General features: G+C 48.3%; 1 protein-coding gene across 1 annotated transcript in view; it reads right to left on the reverse strand.

Moving 5' to 3' along the window:
* Positions 1 to 1949, reverse strand: part of pdzrn3b (PDZ domain containing RING finger 3b) — a 381612-nt gene extending 379663 nt beyond the window's left edge. Inside the window, exon 1 of the mRNA XM_078543728.1 lies at positions 624 to 1949. Coding sequence (XP_078399854.1) covers positions 624 to 1337 — 714 coding nt within the window. The 5' untranslated portion in view covers positions 1338 to 1949. The remainder of the gene's footprint in view (positions 1 to 623) is intronic.
* Positions 1950 to 25812: the final 23863 nt, after the last annotated feature.

Here is a 25812-nt window from a genome sequence, read left to right on the forward strand (position 1 = left end):
TCATCTTCATCTCTCTCCCCCCACTCATCTTCCCCTCTCTCCCCCCTCATCTCCCCCATCCTCTCCCCTTCGTCACCTACCTCTCCCCCTCCCCCAAAGCCACCCCCAACCCCACCCCATCTCACCCCCTCCACCCCCTTCCCCTTCTCAACTCCCACCCTTTACCCCTCCACACCCCACCCACCCTCTCCTGTTCTCACACGCTCCACCCCCTCCCCCTTACACCCCCACACCCTTCTCCCCTCCCCCTCTAACCTGTCTCCCCCCTCTTCGCCCTCTCCTCCCCCAGTCTTCTCCATCTCTTCTCCAACCCCTCCTCCTTCTCAACCCCCACCCTTAACCCCTCCACACCCCACCCCCCTCCTGTTCTCACACCCTCCACCCCCTCCCCCTTACACCCCCACACCCTTACCCCTTCTCACCCCTCCCCTCCCTCTCATTCCCCCTGTTCCCCCTCACCCCCCCAGTCCCTGATGACCGAATTGCCCTCACCCCCAGTCCTGGGGCACGAGCCGGCTGCGGCCCAGAGCTCGCGCCTCCACGGGAGTCTTGGCCAAAACAGTGGAAGGAAGGAACATGATTTCTTTTTTTTTAAAATAGAAAAAAAAAACCCAAACACTCACACTGCATTGAGCAGGAATGCTTTTAGTCAGAGAGTCGATCCTGGCGCTGTACTCGGTGAATTTTTTCTGGTATTTGAGAGCTGTCATTTGCATCTCACTCTGCAGGGCTGACAGCTGGGAGAGCAGTGACTTCTCGCGCTTGCTGGACCTCACTCCCTGTCTCTTCAGCTCCCGGTCCAGGCTGGCGAGCTGGCTCTGCAGCCCCCTCCCGTGCGCCTTGAGAGCTTGCAGGCAGCAGTGGGAGCCCAGCCTGTGCTCACGGTGGAGCAGCACCAAGCCGCAGCCCTTCTGGCAGATGCCCACCGGCCGGTGCTCGCAACTTTCCCGCATGTGCGCATCCATGTCCCGCAAGTTGAGCGTCTCGCTGCATCCTTTATTCCGGCACTTGGCCGGCGAGAAGTCGCACATCTCCATGTGCTCCGCCAAGTGCTGCAGCCTCACCACTTTCTGGCAGCCCCGCTCGTAGTTGTCGCAGCGGATCTCCAGCTTGAGGATGAGGTTTTTCAGCGGGAGGACGTGGTTGAGCTCCTTGGGGCCGAGCCTGCGGCATTGCACCGGGCAGTTACCCCGCTGCACGATCCAGGGCAAGACACAGCCGGCGCAGAAAACGTGTCCGCAAGGGGTTGTGAGGGGATCTTCCAGCACTTTATTGCACAAGTTGCACTTAAAGTCGGGATCCACGTCTTCGCTAAAACGCTCCAGGTCGAATCCCATTTTTTTTTCTGTCTCTCTCTTTCTCTCTCTCTCTCTCTCAAAACCCCTCCCCACGGACCCCCAACCACGAATGAGTTAAAAGTTTTCCAGAGGTGCAGCACCCCAGTTTGAGCCGCTCGCTATTGTCACTCATTGGCAGCCCGCGGGAAGCTTGGCCGCTGCTCACTCTTCACTGGCGAAGCGAATCCGGCTGATACTTCCTTGAAAAGGGTGTCCAAGCACCGCCTACCGGATTCATTATACAAGCAGGACAAACAGGAGGCAAATATCTCTTTCCCACTATCGAAAAAAAAAAGTGCAACCGCTGCAGAGGTTCAAATGTTTACTCCCAATAGTTACCTCGAGTGGTTTGTGTTTCGTAATCAATAAACCTTCCCAAACCGTAAATGCTTCAATTGGTCTTGGATTCGAAGGGGGACGTTGAATCTCTTTTTTTTTACGATGGAAAGTGGTTCAAAGTGATTCAAAACTGTTACATTCAGATTGTTTGTTTTAAGTCGGACTGGAACTTGGCGTAAAAGTTTCCTGCGACCCTCCCTATGCTTGTCGCCGTGATGCTGGTTTGCATGTTGCAATTATGTAATCACATCTTGATTGTGAGTAGCACGGGGCGAAAAAAACTGCTCCGTCCTGTATATCATTTATACCGCCAACTATACCCGCATGATCACCTCCACAGTTAAAATATAAAGGTCTGCAGTGTTACTGGAGATTAAACGATGCACGAAAACGTGAAGGATTTGCAAACTAATAAGCACCCTCTTTCTGACTGACTGACTGTACCTGTAAACTATCAATCTGTCAGGCTCTCAATCAACATCTTAAAGCCCGGTCATCGTGTGAACAGCACAAAAATTAGTCTGGACCAGTCTCGCTGCAGCTCCTGAGCCGAGTACAGAGGTCAATAGATAAGGATCAGTCCCAGACACCGTAATCTTCAAAGCCACATCTTGCACTGAAATGAAAGAGATTCGAGCGTCTGTATACTGTAAACGTGGTTTCTCGTTACAATTGAGCTTCCCACCTACAATACGCAGAGATTGAAATCACAAACCGCAGTGGCCGCAGGGGCAGCATTGAGCAAAAAGGGGGTCAGGAGGAGGGAGGGTGAGGAAAGGAGAAGGGGAGGGGGAGGAAAGGAGAGGGGGGAGGGGGAGGAAAGGCGAGGGGGAGGGAGGGGAGGGGGTTGCGGGGGAGGGGAGGGGGGATGGGGAGGGTGACCGGAGGAGGAGGAGGACAGGAAGTGGGAGGAGAGGGGGGTGAGGGAGGGGGAGGGGAGAGTGTTGGGGAATGGGAGGGGGACGGTGCAGGAACAGGGGAGACAGATGAGCAGAGGTGGACTGGAAGGGAGCAGGAAGGGAGGGGTCTGGGTAGGGGAGGGAAGGAGTTTGAGGAAGGGGTGGGAAGGACTGCAAGGCAAGGTGAGGAGGGGAGCAGGACTTAGGAACTGGAGGTTGGAGAGAGGAGGGGGAAGGTATGGAGGGTGGAAGGTGTGGAGGGGAGGGCGAGGTGGGAAAGAGAGGGGAAGTGAGTAAGGGACTGGGGAAGAGTGGAAGGGGAGAGCAGGAAGGGGGAGGTGGTAGAGCAGGGCGGATGGGGAGGGGTAAGGTGCTAGGATGCAGTGGAGGGGGGAACAGGAGGAGGCAGGTGAGGGGGAGTGCAGTGGGGAAGGGAGGGGTAGGATGAAGTTGGTATGGGGAGGAAGCAGGAGGGCATGAGAGCGGGATCGAGTGGTGGAAGGGGAGGTGGAGGGGGAGGGAGAGGGGAGAGGAAGGAGGTTGGGGAGGGAGAGAGGGGAGGCAGCAGGGGAGGAGGGAGAAGAGGGGGAGAGAGAAGTCACAGAGGGGGAGGGAGGGGGAGATAGAGAGGGAAAGGAGGGGTTTGTGTGCGGTTTGGGGAAGAGGAGGGCCGAGGAGAGGGTTGGGGAGGAGGAGGGTAGGGGAAGGGAGTGGGAGGTGAGGTGGGGAGGAGATGGAGGGGAGAGGAGAGGAGGGAATAGGGAGGAGGTGAGGGAGAGGATGGAGAGGGAAGTGGTGGGATGGAGGGGAGAGTAGGGGAGGGTAAGAGGAGAGGGGACAAGGGGGAGGGGTAGACTAGGGGAGAGAGGAAGGGAGGGGAGGGCAATGGGGAGATGAGGAGGGGAAAGGGTGAGAGAAAGGGTTAGGGAGGTGGGGAGAGAGAGAGGGAGGATATGTGCGGGAGGGGAGGGAGGACAGAGGTGGGTGTTGAGGAGAGAGGGGGAGGGAGGGAGGAAGGAGGTGTGAGGGGAGGAAGGAGGTGGGAAGAGAAAAGAGATGGGTCAAGGGAGGGAGGAAAGGTTGAGGGAGGATAGAGAGAAATGTTCTTTAATTTGTGGAATTAAGATTTTTTCAATTAACTAGTCACAAATTATTGATTATTCATTGATTAATGTATAAAATTTACATGTAGGAACTAATTTCCGCATGGCTGGCAGGATTGTTTAATAGACTAACCATTTCCCTGGGATCTCTCATGGAATGTATATCGTTCAATCATCACACTCTTCTTTGGTCCAAAGCATTTTTTGAGCGCACTTACTGCCATATCAAACTTAGACCTATCTTCTGTCAGCTGTTTGAATATTCACTGGCCCTCTGCTCCAAGACAATGTATGAGTATCATCATCTTTAAAAAAAATGCTGCTACATCTGGGCTGTCCAGCCCTGTAATGAGCAAGTAGGTCTTGAACTCCAAAATCCATTGCTCCCATGAAGTGGGAGGTTCCCCCGCCAATGAAAGGAATAGTCCTGGAGCTGGTAAAGTTAAACATTCCTCAACCATTCTTGTCACCAATTTGTTACGTATTTGCCGAGTTGCTTTATATCTTATATGTCTGATTTATCTCAGAACATGCAGAGATGATGCTAGTTCTAAATCTACAACAACTTTATTTACAATACTTTAAAACCTCTCAGAACTCATAGGGCAGGATTTTTAGGTCGGTGTACGGGCGCGATCAGCGGGCCCAGCAGCAGCTGGAGAAAGGACCACCGCCACCAATCGGCCCGCGACCGCGATTTCACACTGGCTAGCCAATTAACGGCCAGCCAGCGTGAAGCGCACACTGAAATGCTGCCAGGGTGGGGAGTGGGAGGAGGGTGGGTGCTGACGTAAGCGCGGGTGCGGACGAATGCTGAATGAAAGCTCCCTGAAGGCAGAGAGCTGCCCCAGGGAGCTGAAGACTTTAAAACCAATAAATAAAGTTTTTAAAACCTGAAAAAAAATATTCATGCATCAAAATCAGCCATATACATGATGAAAATTCTGTCCATACATTTTTTAAAAACTTATTAACGGAAACTTCATCCCGCCCTTAGATGAGGTTTCATCAAAAATGCAAAGTCCGCCTGGCAGATTCACCCGTCCGCCAACCGTCTGGGTGGACGGACCACGAAAAATCAGGGACAATTGGAACTTTAGCAACTTTAATTATCTTCTTAATTGTTGGCAGGCGTGCTTCTGACATTCGCGTGCACCTGCTGACCAAAATATTGCGCGAGCGCAGATGACATCAGGACACTCGCCCGACATCATCTCACGCGATTTCGCATCCGATCAGGTTGGGCGCGCGCCCGCAATCTGACCTTAAAATTCTGCCCAAAGGATTGCACACACACATGGTGTCAGCCAGAACCCAGGTCTTTTCTGGAACCTTCTCAGTATGCTTTGCTCTCTAGCTCCATCCACAAGTACAGTTACATAGATCAGAGAACAGGATAATGTAATCAAACTCAGATCAATTAAACCATTCAACACTACAGTGGGGCGGGTGGCAGAGAATAGAGGGTCAAGCAGGGTTGTGATGAGAGCGGGTGGGCAAGAGGAAGGAGGGGGTGAGGGTGTGGGGGAGGAAGTTTGGGAGGAGATGGGAGAGAGTGGGAGGGGGGAGAGGAAGGAACGGGTTAGGGAAAGGCAGGAGGGAGGGGATAGGAGTGGGGAGGAGTAGGAGGGAGGGAGGGTGAGGGGCAGGGAAGGTTAAAGACGGTGGGATGAGAGGGAGAGGAAGGGAATGGCAGGGAGCAGGTAATAGCAATGTAAATAAACACATTTATAAAGATAAATGGTCAGTTACAGTTTTATCATAGCTATATTAACATTCCAATCCCAATGCACACTGATTAATGAATCTCAAACAATTTTTAATGTTATTACACATTACAGTTCTAATGGAATATACCGACAGTTGGCATAAACTGCTTTAAACAAATTAAGTGGTGTCATATATTTAACTAACATGCTGCTCAGAGGCGAGTTCAGAATAGAATAGATACTTTTAACTATACTCACTGTGGGGAAAGAATAACTGGCCAGGACACTAATCCTTTGACATTCCGCATTGTCTTCTTGTTTAACCTGCTCCTCTGATCAGGTGCAAGGAATGCTCACCTCTTCATGATGTATCTGAGTGCCAGTGACCATTCTTTTTGTTCCTCTCACCACTTGATGTTTCACTCCTACCCGCTGGCCAGCTGTTATTTCCCACCCTATTTGGGTGGGTAACTGGCCTGGGTCATGCAGATGGGGCCCAAAAATTTAAATTACTAGGCCCCGTGGTAGTGAAGTCAAGTGCTCATCTCAGGCCCTGCTCACCACACCCCTTATTCATAGCCCCATCCAAAATCAGGACTGTCGAGGCTTCAAATTCAATGGAGTCAGGGAGGCAAAATGAACTGTAGCAACCAGCCTCTGATTCTACAGCCTAGATATTTTTTCTTCCCATTGAAATTGAAACCACCCACCCACCCACCGCCGGCCGCTGCCACCACCCCGGCCCCCAATAACCTCCTTCAGAAAAAGTATAAGGCCATCATTTTAATCCAAGGAAAAGAGAGACATGGAAGAAACATGATGCACATTATAGGATGATGCATGATGAGTGGATTTCCTCCAATCAATAATTTTTTCTAAAAGATTTGCTATGACGACAAAACACTACTTCTTCGGCAGGATTGTCAGAAGGGAACATTTCACCCTTAGCTGTGGCTTGTGTGTTATTGTGTGCGGCTGCTTGAATTTCTCAATTAAATAACAGCCTTCTAAAACTTACTGCAAGGCATCCGTTGATTTTCTGCATCATAATTCTGATAATCATGCTAATTCATTTACTAATGTAGTTTAATAGAATCTTTGATTCTGGAGTTCCATAATGACTTTTCAAAACAACAGTCTCTATCATTCCTATTAAGACATCGTTTTGAGTTCTAGCCTAAATCCAGTATTTCAGTTGCTAGTTTACAGCAACATGCGGTGTTCTCAAACTGAAGTCCAGATTAGTCCAGAGAAGGAGGAATTTTTTAACTGGAGGGTGCATCACCTTGGGTTGGCCTTGACCATTTTACCTTTAGTAGTTCCTAGCAGATGCCTGGCAAGAAGATTCCTAACCTTCAAATGGGGAAATAAAAATAAGCATGAAGTAAAACAAATTAGGATGTTGTACGTGGCCGGTGCAGGAAGTTGCTAGCAGTGGGATTTGGAGTTGTGGGTTATGTTTCAATTTCATACACAGTCTAGTCTTTATCAAACATAGAAACACACCATTGTGTTGAATTTCCACTGTCAAACAAGTGAGCATGTCAACACAATAGAAAATATTTTAGGGCACAGTTTTGTGTTTTTAAAATAGTGAGAGTGAGCTAGAATATATTAAGTACACAGACACAATAAAAACAACATAATAAACAAATCTAGGTTTAACATACTGTGATGGTCCCAAAACATTCAAAGTTTTCTAGCATATTTTACTTCATGTTGGGTTTAATAATAATTGTCCTTTACCTGAGGACACAGTGATGCTGAGTCCCTCATCAAGTGCTAGTGATGGTAACATGTCTGGGGAATTTATTCACTTGTTTAGCATAATGGAAGCAGAAATCTGCATTTAAATTCAAGATGAACAGATTAGTAGCCAAAATAATCGGATGATGGATGTCGGGATTTTCCGTGCCTGCCGGCGCCAAGCGTGTTCTGTGGCATGAGTGGACAATATGGCGCAATCAGTTTCATGACGGTGTGAAACCAGTTCGCGATCATCCACTCAGCCTGCTGATGGCAACCGTGTTCTTCCCCATCGGACGTCGGGAACCTCATTGTAATACACCAGCATATCTTTATTAGGCCTGCCCGCTGGAATAGTCCTTTCTCACTGGATCATCCGTCCATGTTGGTGGGAAAACACGCCGAAGCAGAATACGTCTTGACAACTGACGTGTAGAAGTCAGGACTTACCCGCCACGGCCTTTCTCACGTTGCGGACATCCGAGGAGCAGGAGATGGTGGAGCCCGAAACCAGCGACACACTGGAGGAATGTCCATGGCATGCTGGATGGATTCTCATGGACATGGCTCTGCGGCGAAGCAGGGCACAGAAGTTGGAAAGTCACTGTTGAAGCTCACAATGGATGATGGTCAAGGGACTGGAAGAGGAAGGTCTAGGATCGACTGGGGGAGGACGAGGTGTTGTGGGTGGAGGATGAAGGTGTCAGGATGGGATGAGGTTGGGAAGGGGGGAATGAATTTGTTCGGGGGGAGGCTGGTGGGGGAGAGAGAATGGGGGGGGCGGGGAGGGTAACGGGGGAGAAGACTGCAACTGGCGAGGTACGTGTAAGGGGGGTGGAAGGTGCAAGGGAAGGAGCGTGGAAAGGGGAGGGTGTCCGGGGGAGGAAAGGTTGTGGAGAGGGGAGGGAGTAAGGGTGCAGGAAGAAGTAAGAGTGGAGGAAGTAGTCAGGAAGGGGGTTGGATTAAGGCTGGAGGAAGAAGTGAGACTGGAGGAAGAGGCAAGGCTGGAGGAAGGAGTCAGAAGAGGGAGGGACTAAGGATATTGGAAGAGGTAAGGGTGTTTAAGGGAGTCAGGAAGGGAGAGGGACTAAGGGAGGGGAGTCTGGGAGGGATGAGATGGGAGTTACTGGTGGTGGGGGGGGGGTGGAATCCGGGGGGGGGGGGAAGGGGTGCAAAGCGGGGAACGGGTGAGGAGGAGGGTAGTGGTGTAGAAGGGGGAATGTGCAGGTGAACGTGCACAGGAGGGGTTGGATAGGTCCATGTCTGCCTCCGGGGGGAGCAAACTGAGGGTGGGCCTAGCATCGAGGAAGGGTGAGAATAACCAAAGGCAGAGTGAGGCGGTAGGGTGGGAGGGTGAGGGATCAATGGTAGTGATAGAAGGGATGGCAAGGCTGGTTGGTGGGGACTCGGAGGCAAACACGGATCCTAGGGGTAGGAAGGAGGATGTCATGAATGTGGAGGGGGGTGGAATTTTCGGGAAGGAAGGGAACGTGCACGTTCACCTGGACATCCCTGAAGGAAAAGGGTTGTGGCTGGTAGATAACAGAGGGGAAGTGGAATGTGATGCCGGAGAGGTGGTCAACTGTGATGGGGAAAAAGGAAATGGCTGACTGGGGGAGGGTAAAGGACAGGGGAGAGAAAGTAAAACTGAATTAGCACCATGCTATCCAAATCGAAAGTGAAATGAGAGGCATGGTGGGCGAGATCATGTGCTGCATGGGGATGTGATCAATGCATGGACAGAGATGCAGCTCAGCTCAGATGGACAACTGAAAGTGAACCCCAGCAGGCAGCATTCAATATGCTCAGGACATGGAGATGAGCGTGAAACGTGAAGGATCTGCATGCATGGGAGAGTGCTTGCACGAGCCTTCGAAAGGCCCTGACACACGGACACATTTCCATCCAGAATCACTGGTGGGCTGGCTGCTCCCCCTGCTGTGTTGGGTCTTCTGGGCTGCTTATTTCCAGCTCTTCACTGGAGGAGGAGTCCTCTTGCCTGCAGGTGAGGACGTGAATGGAGCTGAGGGGCTGGCTGGCTGAGGGTGCTGATCCCTTGGCAGAGCTCCCCGTTAACCAAAGTAGAAATAAGTAGTACATGGCAGCAGAGTCAAAAGCAGGAGAGAGAGCACTCACAATTGCATTAAGGGAGTGATGATGTGGGGGCAGGATCCTCAGGTTGGTGTTCGCCACTGACCTCACCGTCGCCGCAGGCAGGGTCCACGTCCTCACCAGTCAGCACGATGGCACACTGCTCAAAGTGAGTGAGGGGCCTAATGTGGGCCTCTCCACCCCCGGTCTGGGATCTCTCTCTGTTGATGTGAGCCAGCTTCTCCTGCATGAAAACAGATGAAGAGAGTGCGAGCAGGACACATAGCACTGCGTTGAATGTTTGTGTGGTGAGCGGAGACATGGATGGGATGAGGACACGAGCTCCAGCGGATATGAGCCTGATGGAGATGTGAGGGCGTGTGTGAGATTTACTGGTATTGTCTTGAGGTGTGAGATCCCTGTGGATGTGTGATGGGTTTGTGAGTGTGTGAGTTGAGAGTGATGAGAAGAGTGAGTTACCCTGGCAGAACGGAGGAGACCATTTATCCTGTAGTGGCACTGGGCGCCTGTCCTCTTTTGCAGGGCATTGGCACTGACCGCCACTGCCACTGCCTCCAAAGCCCGTCTGCCCATCCTGTGGCCAGAGCGGAGGTAGGGGACATCCCGGTGGGCCTTCATGGCATTCAAAAGGCATTCTAGTTGTTAAACCTGGGGACTGCAGTCTTTTTGTCTTTCGTGGACATCTTCCCTGCAGCAGCCGTGGGCTAAATATGGCGCCCGGCATGATGAGGCAGCGAGGTGATGGCAGACAAGCGAATGAGAGTCTACCTGCCATGGATATGGTGTGTTTCCTGGGAATGCATAAATAATGCGGCGGGTTTGTGAAAACCCCACGTTGCGGCTGGTGGGTAAAACGTCATTTTACCTGCCCGCTACTGTATTATATGCAAATCTGGGACGATTCCACCTGAAGGAGGAGGTTAAGAACATTATAAAACCTGAATTCAGGATCATGTTCACTTGTTTTGCCTCGAATCACAAGTAAGTGAATAAATGTTTCATTTGAGTTTCCTTCTGTGTTTTAGCTGGGGAATAAGATGTCCGATGAAAAATGGCCACACGCAATGTTAATCAGTGTCTGTTGTATTTTAAACACTATTGTTATATATTTTAAAAATATTATAATAATATAATAATAAAAAATATTATACTAAATGTGTGAGCAGGCCACTTTGCACTGCATGGAATGTTTGGTGACCAGACCCATGGACGGGACGAGGATGTGAGCTCCAGAGGATATGAGCCTGATGGAGATGTGAGGGTGTGTGTGAGAGTTAGTGGTGTTGTCCCTTGAGGTGTGAGATCCCTGTGGATGTGTGATGGGTTTGTGAGTGTGTGAGTTGAGAGTGATGAGAAGAGTGAGTTACACTGGTAGAGTTATCCTGTTTATGTTGGTTAACAATTTTTTAATGCACACTTGTAATTGTCCGTATTTGCCTTTTGACTTACTGAGCATCTGGACTAGACAATGATATGAAGGTACCATCATGAATAGAGCTGAACTTGAGTAATAAGTTGTTAACATAGATCATGGGCGGAATCGTCCCAGGTTTGCACTAAGTGTGGTAGTGGGTGGGGAAAAGGACATTTTACCTGCCGGCCGCAATGGCAGCTTTTCACGCCTTATTGTCCCAATCCCACCTCATTAATCATGCATTCCCAGGAAACAGGCGGTTTTGGTGGCAGGCGGGTTCTCATTCACCCACCATGCCATCACCTCACCGTTTCATCATGCCGGGTGCATATTTAAAGTGCAGCCGCGCACACACCTCTCAGTGCTTCCAGCCCAGGACTGCTGCACAGAAGATCTGGCACTGAAAGGCAAGACTGCAGTTCCCTGGTTTAATGAAGCATCTCTCAAGCGCCTTTTGGACACAGTGGAAGTCCACCGTGATGTCCTTTATACCCACTCTAGCCGCAGGAGGGGCAGTACCATCACCAATCTGGCTTGGGAGGCTGTGGCATTGGTGGTCAGTGCCAACGCCCTGCAAAAGAGGACAGCCAACCAGTGCCAAAAAAGAATGAATGATCTCCTCCATTCTGCCAGGGTAAGTCACTCTTCTCATCTCACACACTCACAAACCCATCACACATCCACAGGCATCTCACTCACTGGCAGTTCAAGGGACATCACCATTCATTCTCTCACACACACCATCATTGTCCTCATCCCATCCATGGGACCACTCACCACCCACACATGCCAGGCACACCTGTCATCTGGCCTGGCAGGCATCCTGCTTACACTCTCTCCATCTCTATTCATGCAGGACAAGCTGGCATACAACAAGAGGGGGAGGTCACAGACTGGCGGAAGAATACCTGAAATTAAGGTCCTCACAGATTTTGAAAACAAAGCCACCCAGCTGGCCGGCGATGACCGAGACCAGTCCTGTGCTGATGGTGAGGTCGGTGCTGCTCTACCAAGTGAGGATCCAGCAGTGCAACATCATTCAGACAATCATGCTGTGAGTAATGTGTCCTGTTTCACAGGCCACTGCATGTACTAATTATCTCCCCTTGCTTTTGCAAGCGCACCTGGGAAACAGCCGACAGAGTTCACGACCCAGGGCCTCCAATCAAGCCCCGAAAAAAACTCTGAAGACCCGTCACAGCGCTCACCCACACCCTCCACCAGCGCAGAGACACACAAACCTCGGTGGGACCTAGCTTTAGAGTAGCCTTGGGATCACCTGGTGAGCACATCGCACTGACTGATGCACAGCAGGCGGCGACAGGGACTTCCAAATTTCCGGCATTCGAAGGACTCTGGAGGCCAGAAATCTGCTGAGTCTGAGTCAGATGACGAGCATCTGGACTCAGTCATGGCACAGTTGCTGGAGTTGCAAAGGCAAGGTCAGGAACATCAGGAAGGGATGTCCACTGCACTCCTCAGATTGCAAGGCATGATGGAGGAGTCTGTCCATCTTCAGGCTGACGTGATATTGCCATCATGCCAACGCATCAAGGTCAACATTGGCAAGATGATAGCCACCATGGAGTTTGCTGCTGCACTGTTGTGTGGGCTGAGCTCCATCGCTAATGCCATAGTTGGCCTCCAACTGTGTGTACGTGAGAGGGGTGCGGGGCAGCTCAATCTCTCTCCAGCTCCTCCTTCTCCTCAAGGAGTCAGCCAGGGGCCCTTGGGCGCCCATAGGGAGGAGGATCAAATCCAACGCCTCAGGCCGAGGAGGGTGCCACTGCTACACAAAATAAGGCCGGGGCCGTCCAGGACTTGTCCCCCCAAAGGACACCCACCAAGGTCATCACAGACAGGGCATACCAGTCAGCAGGCTGCCTCCACCTCCACTGTGGATGTCAGGTGAGCACCAAGACGTAGTGGCAGGGTTAGAAAGGTATTGAAGATGTAGTTGCAGAACCTGGACATGGGTGTTAGTCACTTGCACATAATGTTCACATTGTAAATAAACTTCCAAGAATGTCTCCTTGCCTATGGCTCCTTGTTCTGATGAGCAGTATTCACATCACTCAGATGTGAAACCTTGTTTCCTGCACAAGATAAAGGCAGGTGTCTCAGTCAGGGCCTCTTCCCTGTGCTTTGTGAGCCTTCAGACCAAAGTGATGATCCGGCCTCACACTCCCTGGACACATTACTGATGCCTGCACCTCGATGGTGCTGGTCATTGTTGCCAGAATGTCATAGGCAGGCATCACATAGTTCCTTCATTCTCTCTGTGTGCTCTCAGCACCTTTAAGGTGGGGCTGGCCTCCATCTCATCAGCATCTGGGACCAGGGACGCTGTGCTCCTGAAGGGGACTCAGGTGCTGAAGGCTGACAAAGAATGAGGGGCATTTAAAGTTTCAAGGCTGTGTCTCCATGATATGACCCTGATCACACAGCGCAAGCAAGCTCCCTTTGGCCAGACTGGAGTCAGACATTCACAGATGCAATGTGAGGATCCATGTCTCCTCACTGCATGTCATCATCAGCCTCCACAAATCTAGCAGCTATGAGGGCCTCCTGAGCACACCTGCCTCTTCTAGCCAGTGTGAGGGCCTTATCGCTGTTATCCTTGCCCTAGAGGACCTCCTCACCTTAATCCACGTCGACGTCCTCCTCATTAGAGGAGATGTCCAGCTCCTCCTCAGCCAGCTTCTCTCCCCATTGCAACGCCAGGTAGTAAAGGGCACAGCCAGTGACGACGATGCGTGACACCCTCTGGATTATATTGCAGGGCTCCACCAGACCGGTCCAGGCACTGGAACCTCATTTTCAGCATCCAGATGGTTTGACCCACCAAGCTGCGAGTTACAGAATGAGCCTTGTTACACCTTCAGTCTGGTATCATCAGTTATGTCCTCTGCTGGTAACCCTTGTCCCCAAGGAGCCATCCCTGCAGCTTCTGTGGATCCTGGAAGACGTCAGGGATTTGTGACCGACTGAGAATGTAGGAGCCATGGACACTCTCTAGAAACTGTGCACAGACCTGCAGGATGTGTTTCTGGTGGTTGCACAGGAAGCCCTTGCAGTTGACATAGTTGACCGCTTGTTGCGACGGAGACCTGAGCATCACATGAGTGTAGTCGATGGCACCCCGCACCTGTGGGAAACCTGAGATCTAGGCAAATGCAATCGCTCTTGCAACCTGGCTGTCCTGGTCCTGGGCGAAATGTACAAAGCTGTGTGCCCTCGTGAAGATGGCATCCGTGGCCTCATGGATGCATTTGTTGGTGGAAGCTTGTGATATCCCACAGAGGTCACCTTTGGAGCCCTGAAAGGAGCCACTAATGTAAAATTGAGCCCCGTGGTCACTTTCACAGCCACGGGATGCTGTCCATGTCCCCATGGCACCAAATGCTGCAGATGTGACCGACCAGTTCCCTAGGCATGCACAGTCTTCAGTGACACTGGTTCTCATTCATCCACAGGAATGAAAGGCAGCATCTATAGACCCTGGGTCTAGCTCAGCACCGACCAGCAACAGCTCACTGTGGATCTTTTTTTGGATGTGGGCATCACTGGCTAGGCCAGCATTTATTGCCCATCCCTAATTGCCCTTGTTCAGAGGGCATTTTTAAGAGCCAGCCATATTGGTGTGGGTTTGGAGTCACATGTAGACCAGACCAGGTGAGGACAGCAGATTTCTTTCCCAAAGGACATCGGTGAACCAGATGGATTTTTACGACAATTGACAATGGTTTCATGGCCATCATTAGACTTTTAATTCCAAATATTTATTGAATTCAAATTCCACCATCTGCCTTAGTGGGATTTGAACCTGGGTCCCCAGAGCATTACCTTGGGTTGTTGGATTACCAGTCCGGTGACAATACCACTACACCACTGCCTCCCAGCTGCCTCCTTCTTCCTGAGGTTGCTTCTCATCCCTCTGCACAGCTGAGCCCCTCCAACGCTCTCTTCTCCATCCTCTCCACTCCCTGTACACCACGAGGCATGCAGCTAGTTCTCCAGGCTCCATGATCCTGATGTACTCCTCCTGCAGGATGAAAGAGAGAGAGAGATACGAGGATTAGCTTGGGTATTCTAAGAACCTCTCGGTTAAGTCAGAAGGCTCCTTAACTCTTCGCGGAGAGTGCTGGCCACTACTTGGATGGTCAAAGATTAGTGCGCTGCGTGGCTGCCCGAAACCCCATCCTCCTCAACCCCCACTCCACCCGACTGATTGGTGGCAGCTTTGACCATTGGACTGCATGCTGTGCTCTCAGCTCAGGTGCAGGCATTCTCCTAACCCACACTGCAAAGCTACACTGTTAGCTTGAACCATGGTGAAGGACTGGTCCAAACCGGGATGATGACGTTGTAAGGGGCGGAGAGCACATCCACCAGTGACTGCTGGATGGCCAGTTTTAGCAAGGAGATTGTACAATGTGCCCAGTCATCCAACTGTTCTGCAGTCCACTAAAACGCTCATTAGTTTGCAGTTTGTGCACGCAGGGTGAAAAACTCTGGAGCACAAGGTGATCATTTCATGCCTCTGCGTTGCTTGAGTGGGGAGAAAAGAGGCCTGACTACAAATATGTCAATGTGGCTGTGTCTGAACTGTCTCAGCATTGGAGGAATGGTCACTTTTTACAAAGCTTCCCTAATGCATGGCCGCTTCCCCCTCCCCCACCCTGCATGTGCTTGTGCACTACTTCAACCGCTTGCCCACCACCTCCCAACTTGCTTCAACCACAGGGCAGCCCTTGCCACCTCCCAGTGAGCCTCAATCTTGAAATCCAACAGGTGACTCTGGTGAGCGCTGCGCAATGTTACTGTGCACTCACCTCTGAGTTCCCCTTGAAGCACAGCTCGCCAAATGCACCTTATAAATGCTGTTGTGAAACACGTAGGCATGATTGGACGAATGATCCAGCATGGGGGGATGACTCCAGTGGGATGGGCTTACAATGATATGCAGATGTATTACAATGAGGTTCCCACGTCCAATGGCAGGAAACGCAGCCTGCCATTGATGGGAAGAGCAGATGATTGCAAACTGGTTTCACGACATCGTAAAGCCAATTTTTGGCCTTCTTGCCATATTGTCCACTTACGCCGCCAAACATGTCCGACGCCAGCAAGCACAGAAAATTCCGCCCCATGGAAAAAACAAATGGTTACAAAGATTTCTAACTATAACATTTTTCAATATTTTTGTTTAACCATTGAAAGAAAGAAAAATCTACATATCACATCTCTCAAAAATGTCCAAAGCACTTCATGTGCAATTAATTAATTTTGAAGTGCTTCACTTTTACTATTGAAACTAAAACAAGAGCCATTTTGTGCACAGCAAGATTTGACAAATAGCAATGAGATGAATTATCAGCTAGCCTGTTTTGGTGATATTGATCAGGACACCAGACAAATAGACACAACATTTGTCTATTTTGTGGACAAATAGAAAGCTATCATTATCAATAATGGTTTCATAAACTCTACATCCGTGTACATTACTCCACAGATTACCTTGTCAATGAATATTCTGATCAGAACCTTGACATATATGTCACTATTAAATGGCTTCCATTTATAATTTAACATTCTTTTGAATTTCCTCAGCATTTCCACTGTACTTCTGGTGAAATAACTGCAAAAATAATCAAAGTTCCAAGGAAATCGAAAACTAGGAGTCATAAATATAACATAGTCACTATCACAATCCAATACTGAATTCAGGAGAGATGTCCAGAAGTGGCTAGCATGTGGAACTCACTACCACAGGGAGTAGTTGAGGCAAATGGAATAGATGCATTTAAGGAAGCTAGATAAGTACACAAAGGAGAAAGGAATAGAAAGTTATACTGATAGGGTTAGATGAAACCCGTATGGGGCATAAACACCGACATATACCAAATGGGCAGAATGGTCTACTTCTGTGCTGTAAATCTATGTAATACACTTCAGTCTTAGCAAGTGAAAAGAATTGAATTGTGCAATGTGTTAGTACTCCAACAAATGTTGCCACTGAATCGTACAGAATGATTTTTGCACATATTTCTTACATTGAAAGTTCTTAATCTCAGCTCTGTCATCAATGTCGGCAAAGATCTTGGAACAAGTCAAGGCATGGTGCCTCTCAAAAAAACTGAAAAGGGAGATAGAAATATATTAAACAAAGCAAAATCAAAACAATCTTAACAGAATCACAGAATTGTTACAGCGCAGAGGAGGCCATTCGGCCTATTGTATCTGCACCAGCTCTCCAAATGAGCAATTTCCTTAGTGCCATTCTCCTGCCTTCTCCCCGTAACCCTGCACATTCTCCCTTTTCAGTATGAATCAAAGGCTCCAGTGATGTCCTCGTAGGAGGCTGACTATTCGTTCACCCCCTGTCTGGCCAGCACGTCATCTGATATGCTCCCAACAGCATATAACAAAGTGCTAACTTGATCCTTGTTCTCTTTACTTGCAAGAACTGAGGCTTTGTGGTACTGGGTAAAACATCTTCGCCAATTTTTCCATTGCTCATCCATTATGGAGCCCTCTATATTTTGAAAGGATTCTGATAGGGGCAATGTAGTAGCCATTTCTCATTTTGGTTCAAGGGTGTCTTTTCCCATGTTGCTTGCCTTGCCAATCGCTGAGCTGCCCTCATTATTTTGTCACCTGGGTTGCTGGGTTGGCCTTGAAGTCTTTCACCTGCTGCTCTGCACCGTTGCTGGGTTTCACTTGAGGCTTTTACTGCCGTTTTCTACTTTTCCTCTGTGGTGCAGTCACTGCTGCCACCATCTGTTATGATGGGTTTATGTTGCGATTCATTCTTAGTCTAAAAGAGATCTTGCTGGGGGCAATTGCCTTTTGTTCAAAAACATTTATTTACATGCTAACTATTTACAAACGTTAAATAAGACCAAGACATAACTGGAGGAACTCTCTTAGATGCTTCACACTCATATCCTCTCAGTGAGTGACATCACTGTGACATAGCTCCTTATGCACATGCTCAGTAGTTATCATTGTTAACCCTTTATACGATGTCCTCTGCCTCCATACGTAAATTCCCTTTTTGGTCCCTAATCGATCCTACTTCTTTTTACTAAAGGCAAAAGTAGCAGCTTGAAAAAGTATCCATTTAATGATGGTAAAACAATGTATAGTTTGACTTTTTCAGCTTATAAGATTTCCATCAGTACATTGCTTTTAATAGTGAATGTCTGAATTATTAACAGCCCAATAAGGTTGCTTTTTTTTTCGTTTCATCTCATTTCAGAAAACATGTAGCTTCGTTTCCATTCTAACATAACTTTATCCATTTGATAGAAAAATGAACAGTTGATTAAGGCACCAAAGGCCTAAATAAAACATGTTTCCTGAAGTCCATGTTTCAGCTGATGCTGAATTAGTTTACTGCCATTCCTTGGGGCAGAGTTAACGTTACGAAGAAATTAGAATTGTAAATGGATTAAAGGGCAACCTCAAGGGCAGAACATTTGCATTTTGCAGAGAATAATATGCAAATATGACATCTGAGTTTAATTTGTTTTTCTCTTTTGTCAACATCACCTCTCAGGCTGTTTGGCTGTGAAATTTGAACCTTTCAGATAATTTGAGGATGTAAAACGGGGAAGAGTGAATACAGTTTGTTTAATTACCGAGGAAGACCACATAGCTCAAAAGTGACAAAACAATAAATGAGTTAAGACAGCTTTCCTCACAAGTAGAATAGAGTGAATGATTCATTACTCCACATTCTATTCATGCAAAGTGTAAGTTTTTTTTTACAAATATAAGTTTATTTTAAAGCAAAATTAAGAAATAATGATGGTATTGAAAAAGAAGAAAGTTCAGTTATTCCAAGTTCCCACAACAACCAAGGAATTATGTTCAAACATCGGTCCATAGCAATTGAGGATGAATTATGCTACAGCAGGTGTGGGTCTGCTAAGCACAGATATATATGATGCAGCTTTCAGATTTTTATAGCTACTAAAGCTGTTAAAAACCAATAGCCTGTATGAAGATATGAAAATAGTAGACAGGAAAGAGCATCTGGTTCATCAAATCTGCCCTATACTGTCACAGTGCAACTTATGCACAGTGTGAGCCCCATTTACCTCAATGCCCTCCTATCAGCCAACCACCCAAAAAATATAGAGAGAACAACCCAATCACAATTTAGAAAAAACACACTCTGGAAAATTTCTCTGATGGTGATCAAGTCGTACGACTCAATAGGCCTACATTGGGTGATGAAAACACATCCTCCAAAGATCAGTGACATGCTGATGTTCTCACATTTTCACCATGTCACTATGCAACATTCTGCAACTAATTTGGCAATGATCCCTAATTCAAATGAACAGATTTGTCACAGTAGCAAAGAGTGTAATCAATGGAATGTTAAAATGCTTTTGCATTGCCTTCAGTACGCTGGCTTCATTTGTACACCACCTTCCTTATCCTTAAGATATCATAAGCCAATATTTTCACAGCCAATACTTCAGTTTTGAAATGTAAGTCTTTTTGGGAGATCTTTTACTTTCACCTGAACACAGGTGATGGAGATTTGTTTTAATGTTTTAGCTGAAAAACCACACCTCCCACAAAACTGCAGTCCTTCAGCACCGAGATGTCAACCTCGATTATTAGTTTATTGTTAGCAGTTCTCTCCCCTTCAAAACTGCCATCATTACCCTTCTCCTCACAAAAAAAAACATGACCCCACCTTCTTTACAAACTGCTGCCCCATCTCCAGCCTCCCTTGCCTCTCTAAAGTCCTTGAACATGTTGTCACCCCCTAAACCCATGCCCATTTTTCCTGGAACTCTATGTTTGAACCCCTCCAATCAGGTTCCCGGCCCTGCCAAAGGACCAAAACAGAATATCATTTGTGACTTTGATAAGAGCTATGTGATGGTCACTTGGAACTTTGGCAACCTCTGTCTCATGCGACAATGGCTTGCGCCTTGGTAACAGTGTGGCAGTGACAAATCTAAACTTTTCCTTCTCGTCCTTCTCAATCTGTCTGCAGCGTTTGTCATGGTTGATCACACCATCCCCCCCACTGTCATCCAGCTGGCTGGGAAAGCTCTCAGCTGGTTTCATTTTTATCTATCTAATTTTATCCAGGGTGTCACTTGCAATTGTTTTTCTTCCCACTCCTGCACTGTTGCATCTGGTGTGCCTCAGGACCTATCCTTGGTCCCCTCCTTATTCTCATCTACATGCTGCCCCTTGGCAACATCATCATTTTACATGTATGCTGATGTCACTCAGCAGTAACTCATTGCTGCTTCCCTCGACATCTCCACCGTTGCCAAATTATCAGACTGCTAATCCTATATCCAGTACCGGATGGGAAGAAATTTTGTTCAAATAAATATTGGGAAGACTGAAGCCAATGTTTTCAGTCCCTTTTCTAAACTCCGTTCCTTGGCTTGTGATTCCACGCCTTTCCCTGGCAAAAGTCTCGAAATTACATCAGTCTATTCGCAACCATGGTGCCACATTAGATCTCGAGATGAGGTTCCAAGCATATACTCATGCCATCACAAAGACTGCTTATTTTGACCTCCGTAACATTACCCAACTTCACCCTGTCTCAGCTCATCTGCTGCTAAAACCCTAACTCATGCCTTTATTACCTCTAGACTATTCCAACTTAATCTTGGCTGATCTCACACATTCTATCCTCTGTAAACTTGAAATCAACCAAAACTCATTGATGCACTGGGGAATCCCTGTGGCAGGTTCCCAGGTAAGAGTTGGCATAGCAATTGCTCAGAAGTGCTAACTTCCTCTGGACAATTGCGCTGTGCTGGGATCCATCCATCAAGACAACCTGTGCCTTAACTTGCATCAAGCCTTGTTCATTTGACTATGCCTGTTGTGTCCCTGTTCTCACTGACCTACATTGGCCATCAAACAACATGTTGATTTTAAAATTCTCATCCTTGTTTTCAAATCCCTCCATGGCCTCACCCCTCCCTAGCTCTGTGATCTCTCCCATCTCCACAGTAGTCTGTGATATCTGCACTTATCTAATTCTGGCCCCTTGAGCATCCCCGATTTTATTATCTCCATTAGTGGCCATGCCTTCAGTTGCCTAGGTGTCAAGCTCTGGAATTCCCTCACTAAATCTCTCCAACTCTCTACCTAGCTTTCCTCCTTTATGACATTCTTCAAAGCATTACCTCTTTGATCAAGATTTTGATCTGACCTAATACCTCCTTATGTGGCTCAGTGTAATATTTTGTTTTAAAATGCTCCCGTGAAGTGCCTTGGGGTGCTTTATTACATTAAATAAATATCGGGAAGACTGAAGCCAATGTTTTCAGTTCCTGTTCCAAACTCGATTCTCTGGCTTGAGATTCCATGCCTCTCCTTGGCATTAAAGGTGTTCTAAAAATATAGGTTGTTTTTGCTTGAACCGACAAGCTTATGACTAAGAGTTGAGGATGCTACTAATGGACCAAGCTGACACAATGCACAATCATAATGAAGTGCCTTAAAAGCCACTCCACATTGACGAGAATATAACTTTGACTTGTACAATATATTTTATGTAACTATCTTCTCAAGGTTATTTACAGGTGATGGAATAACATAAAGCAGGAAATGGGGCAGCATTATTGGTTGAGGGTTGAATGTCCTGAAGATGGGTGTTATATTGTGTTCTTCTTCTTCTTCAATATAAGCATACCAAAGTTGAGGTGGGCAGTCATTGACAGTGGTTCAAGATACATTCCCTTAAAGGTGCATGCACATCATACCACAACATCCCTCTTTTTTCTAAACTAAGAATCAAACTAGCAAGTGAAAATAACATTGGCCTGTAACTCCCGCGCTCCCCAGGATCGGTTCTGCCACATCCCAAAGATGCACTGGGGAATCCCTGTGGCAGGTTCCCAGGTAAGATTTGGCATAGCAATTGCCCAGAAGTGCTAACTTCCTCTGGACAATTGCGCTGTGCTGGGATCCATCCGTAAGTGTGATTTAAATCTTAAACTTCAGATGGTTCCGCCAGGATTGTACCAATAGTTACCCAGAAAAAGTTAGAAGAATTAAAACCTCTTCTAACTTCTGGGTAATTAATGTAAAGACCCAAACCGACCCCACAAGCATTCCCCAAACCCCAGCCACCCCCGCACGGGACTACCCCCAGCCACACCCCCGACCTCTGGACACCCCCACCCCCACCCCACCAACCTCCAGACACCCGCCCCCCAACCACGGACCTCCCTCCCACCAACCTCCGGACACCCGCAACCCCTGACCTCTGGACACCCCACCCCTCCCGACCTCCGGACACTCCACCCTCACCCCCCCGACCTCCAGACACCCCACCCTCACCCCCCCGACCTCTGGACACCCCCACCCCCACCACCCCGACCTCCAGACACCTCACCACCAACCCCGGCCTCTGGACTACCCACCCCCACCCCCCAACCTCTGGAAACCCCACCCCCACCACCCGTTCTCTGGACAACCCACCCCCACCCCCTCCCGACCTCTGGACACCCCCACCCCCTTCCGACCTCTGGACACCCCCACCCCCTCCCAACCTCTGGACACCTCCAACCCCCCCCCCCCACCCCTCACCAACCTCCAGACACCCCACCCACCCCCGCAACCTCAGACTCCCCCCCCCCCCCCCCACCAACCTCTGGACACCCCCAACCTCCTGATACCCCCACCCCCACCCCCCAACCACCGGACACCCCCACCCCCACCCCAACCTCCGGACACCCCTCCACCCCCACCCCTCCGACCTCTGGGCACCCCACCCCCACCACCCGTTCTCTGGACACCCCACTCCCACCCCTCCCGACCTCTGGACACCCCCACCCCCACCCCACTAAACTCCAGACACCCCACCCACCCCCCCCACCCAACCTCGGACTCCCCTCTGACCTCTGGACACCCCCAACCCCCAACCTCCGGACACCCCACCCCTGCCTCCCCGACCTCCGGACACCCCCACCCCCAACTTTCATACACCCTTCCACCCCCACACACCCCCCCGAACTCCGGGCACCCCACCCCCACCCCCCCGACCTCTGGACACCCCACCCTCATCCCCTCGACCTCCAGACACCCCACCTCCACTCACACCCCCCGACCTCCGGACACCCCACCCCCACCCCCCAACCTCCGGACACCCCACCTCCACCCCCACCGACCTCCGGAGACCCCAACCCCCAACCTCCGGCACCCCAACCCCCAAATCCTAACTACTCATCTTAGGCACTTACCTTCTCCTTGGCCTGTCAATCTCCCTGGCCCTTTAAACCTAGCTGCTTTATGGCAGTAAGCACTGTCAAAAAGGGAGTGTGGCGTCCTTGAACAAGCTGGGCCTAGACTTCACTGGAGCCTGCAAAGATTCTTTCGATGCAGGCCTCAAGCAGCTTCAGTGAATGGAAGAGGCAACATAATTTTCAAGGCCAGATAAGTGTACATTTATTTCTTCTAATTTCTGCGGGCCAGCACTTTCTGATGCTAGTCGGAGGTTACGACCCATTGTGTCTGAATGTAATTCTATGCAGAGCAATAAATTTACAAGTTTCTGAAACATATTGGAGGTTTGCTTATCCGTTCTGGTTTGGTTATGATGATCTTTGCTGGCAGCTTTATGTTTTTAGAATGCTGCTAAGGGATGCTTTGTTTGTGCTGCATCTTAGACCATGTTCTTGTCACAATAGGATTATTCAGTGTTTTTGGTTGTGGTATTGTTCTGTTTTGGCAGCTGTTTCATCACACTGTCATGCCATTTGGTATTCGTACTTGATACGATCTTGGTTCTGGGCATATGCTGATGATTTCTGCTGGATTCCAAACACCATCACAATTGGGCGTTGTACTCAAACTCTCTGTCCAATGTTCAGGTTGGGTAATTCATTACCTGCAGGCTGATCGTGGGCATCTCTTATCTTCCCCTGTTTTTTGAGTAGTGCATCACATATTCCTGAGAGTATTGGCAACTGATGACTGGGAAGGTTTGTCCGCACTTGTCTGCCGAATAGTAATTCCGTGTCGGTTCTGCTGTTTGCAAGTTTGGAATGGGTTTAGGCATTCAGTTCAAACAGCGTTATGTAGCCTGTTGGCTGATGATATGCATTGCAGAGTTAGGTGATCTTCTCCCAGTGAAAGTACAAAATTCCTAATGGTGATCCTTGCATCTGTAGTCTTCGCCATTGTCTTGACTATACCATGGATGGTGACCAAGGACAGGTCCTTGCACGCTGGGACACCTGTGATCACTGGACCTGTGGAACCCACAACATAAAACATTTGGGGTGACCAAGGTGAGCTTTTGTAGCGGCACTTGAATCTAATGGATCCACAGGATGGACTATCCGAGTCATTGTATGCGGTGAGTTTGACAGTGGCTGGTTGAGCCATCACTTGCCACTTCTGTGGGTACATATAATTCAGTGCATGGGGTATCAGGGTGTTTGCACATGCACCGGTATCCACTTTCACAAACAGGTTAAAATGACGCTGCATCTGTGGGCATATAATCTGGATGGTGACAAAGGCTTCTGTTGGTGCCATTCTGCTAATATGTTCTTTGATGTTCACTGTGCTGAATGTCAGCTCATTTTGTGTGCCAATGTGCTGGTCATCTTCATTGTCTTACTGTATAGCTGGGCTAGATATTTTGTGGATCTTGTCTTAACATTGTTTATATGCCTTCTTTGTTGTTTAGAGCATTGCACCTGTCTGACCCGTTCCTGGTTTCTCATGATATCAAACCACTTGTTTTGGCCTTTGCTTTCTGCACTGATGCCTCCAGTGTCCTCTGGTGCCACGTGCTTTCCATACAGCATTAGAAGCTGGGCATTTTCTGGGTGCATGTATGAGGCTGCACTGCTTGGATTGCTTACTAGACATGCCTGCATTAGTTATTGTGTCAATGGTGGACCAATTACGCATAGCCTATACTCTGTCAACCCATTAGTATGACTTCGCATTTGCATCTGCTTTGCAGCAGTGCTCCCATGGTGTAATAATTGGGTTGGTCCAAGATGTCTTTTTGAAATGCTTCTATTGGGGTAGATGCTATCGCAAGCTTGATTATTCTGTTCCTATCTCTGCTGCCATGAAGTCGCAATCACATTCCTTGTCTCTGCATCTACTTATGAAAAGGCCAATGGTCTCTGTCAGTTGTTGCCTAAAGGACATAAATTCCAGACTGTATATTCGGAAGTTGAGCTTTGCTTGTAATTGATTTTCAAGCATTAACCATATTCTATTTGAATTTTTAAGAGGGCCATTGGACAGACCTGACACATTCAGTCTGTGGAGGCCTTCAGTCCCTATAGGAATTTTAATTTTAATGGTTTGGACATATTGTGGTCCAGAAAACACAGCTCGACAAGTTGTCGCAACAAAGTAAATTCAGATAGGAGACCTGCTGCCTTCCAACTGAATGTGAATTTTGTGGTCGCCTTTTAGCTTTTTGCAGGATTTTTAATGCTTTTTAACAGCTATTCAAGTTTCCTCCAGCTCTTTTAGAGTTAATTTGGCTCTGAGTTGCAGTACCTTTAGTGGTCACTGCTTTATGTTATTGCTTGATTGCAATGTTGACACTGTTGAGCACTTTCTGCTTATTCCTGATTCAACTCTAAGCTCCGCCTACAAAGCAGTAATTTTGGCAGGAAATGGACCTGCCTGCTTTAAAGGGTAACAGTAAAAAAAACGTTTTTATATAACCTTTTAGCTGTCAAAAGCTGTTTGTGGATGGACATTTCCTTTTCAGCCCAGCCTGCAGTATTTAGCTTCAGCAGTAAAAAATCCAACAGACGCTGCTATTTAATTTCTATTCTTGCTTAAACATTGCAACATGTAGACTTTTATTTTTTCTGCTCTCCCAAATATGAACAATCTTACAGGGACCCGATGCCTGCTGGCTGGAGTGAGGTACAATTCCAGAACAGTGATATAGTGTATGGAATCCCTACAAAGCTGCAGAATCCTGACAAACAGTGAGGTTTGTTAGTTGTTTCACTTACACACCAGCTCTTTTCTTCTGTTATGCATGAAGGGTTGAGGCTTGCATATTTTGAGGTCAAATCTTCAAAAACATGCTGCCATTAACTGCTGCCACATTATGTTCTTCTTATTCAATGTAAATGTACTAATCATGCACAAGGACTG

Source organism: Cetorhinus maximus, chromosome 6, assembly GCF_964194155.1.
Source record: "Cetorhinus maximus chromosome 6, sCetMax3.hap1.1, whole genome shotgun sequence".
Lineage (NCBI taxonomy): Eukaryota > Metazoa > Chordata > Chondrichthyes > Lamniformes > Cetorhinidae > Cetorhinus > Cetorhinus maximus.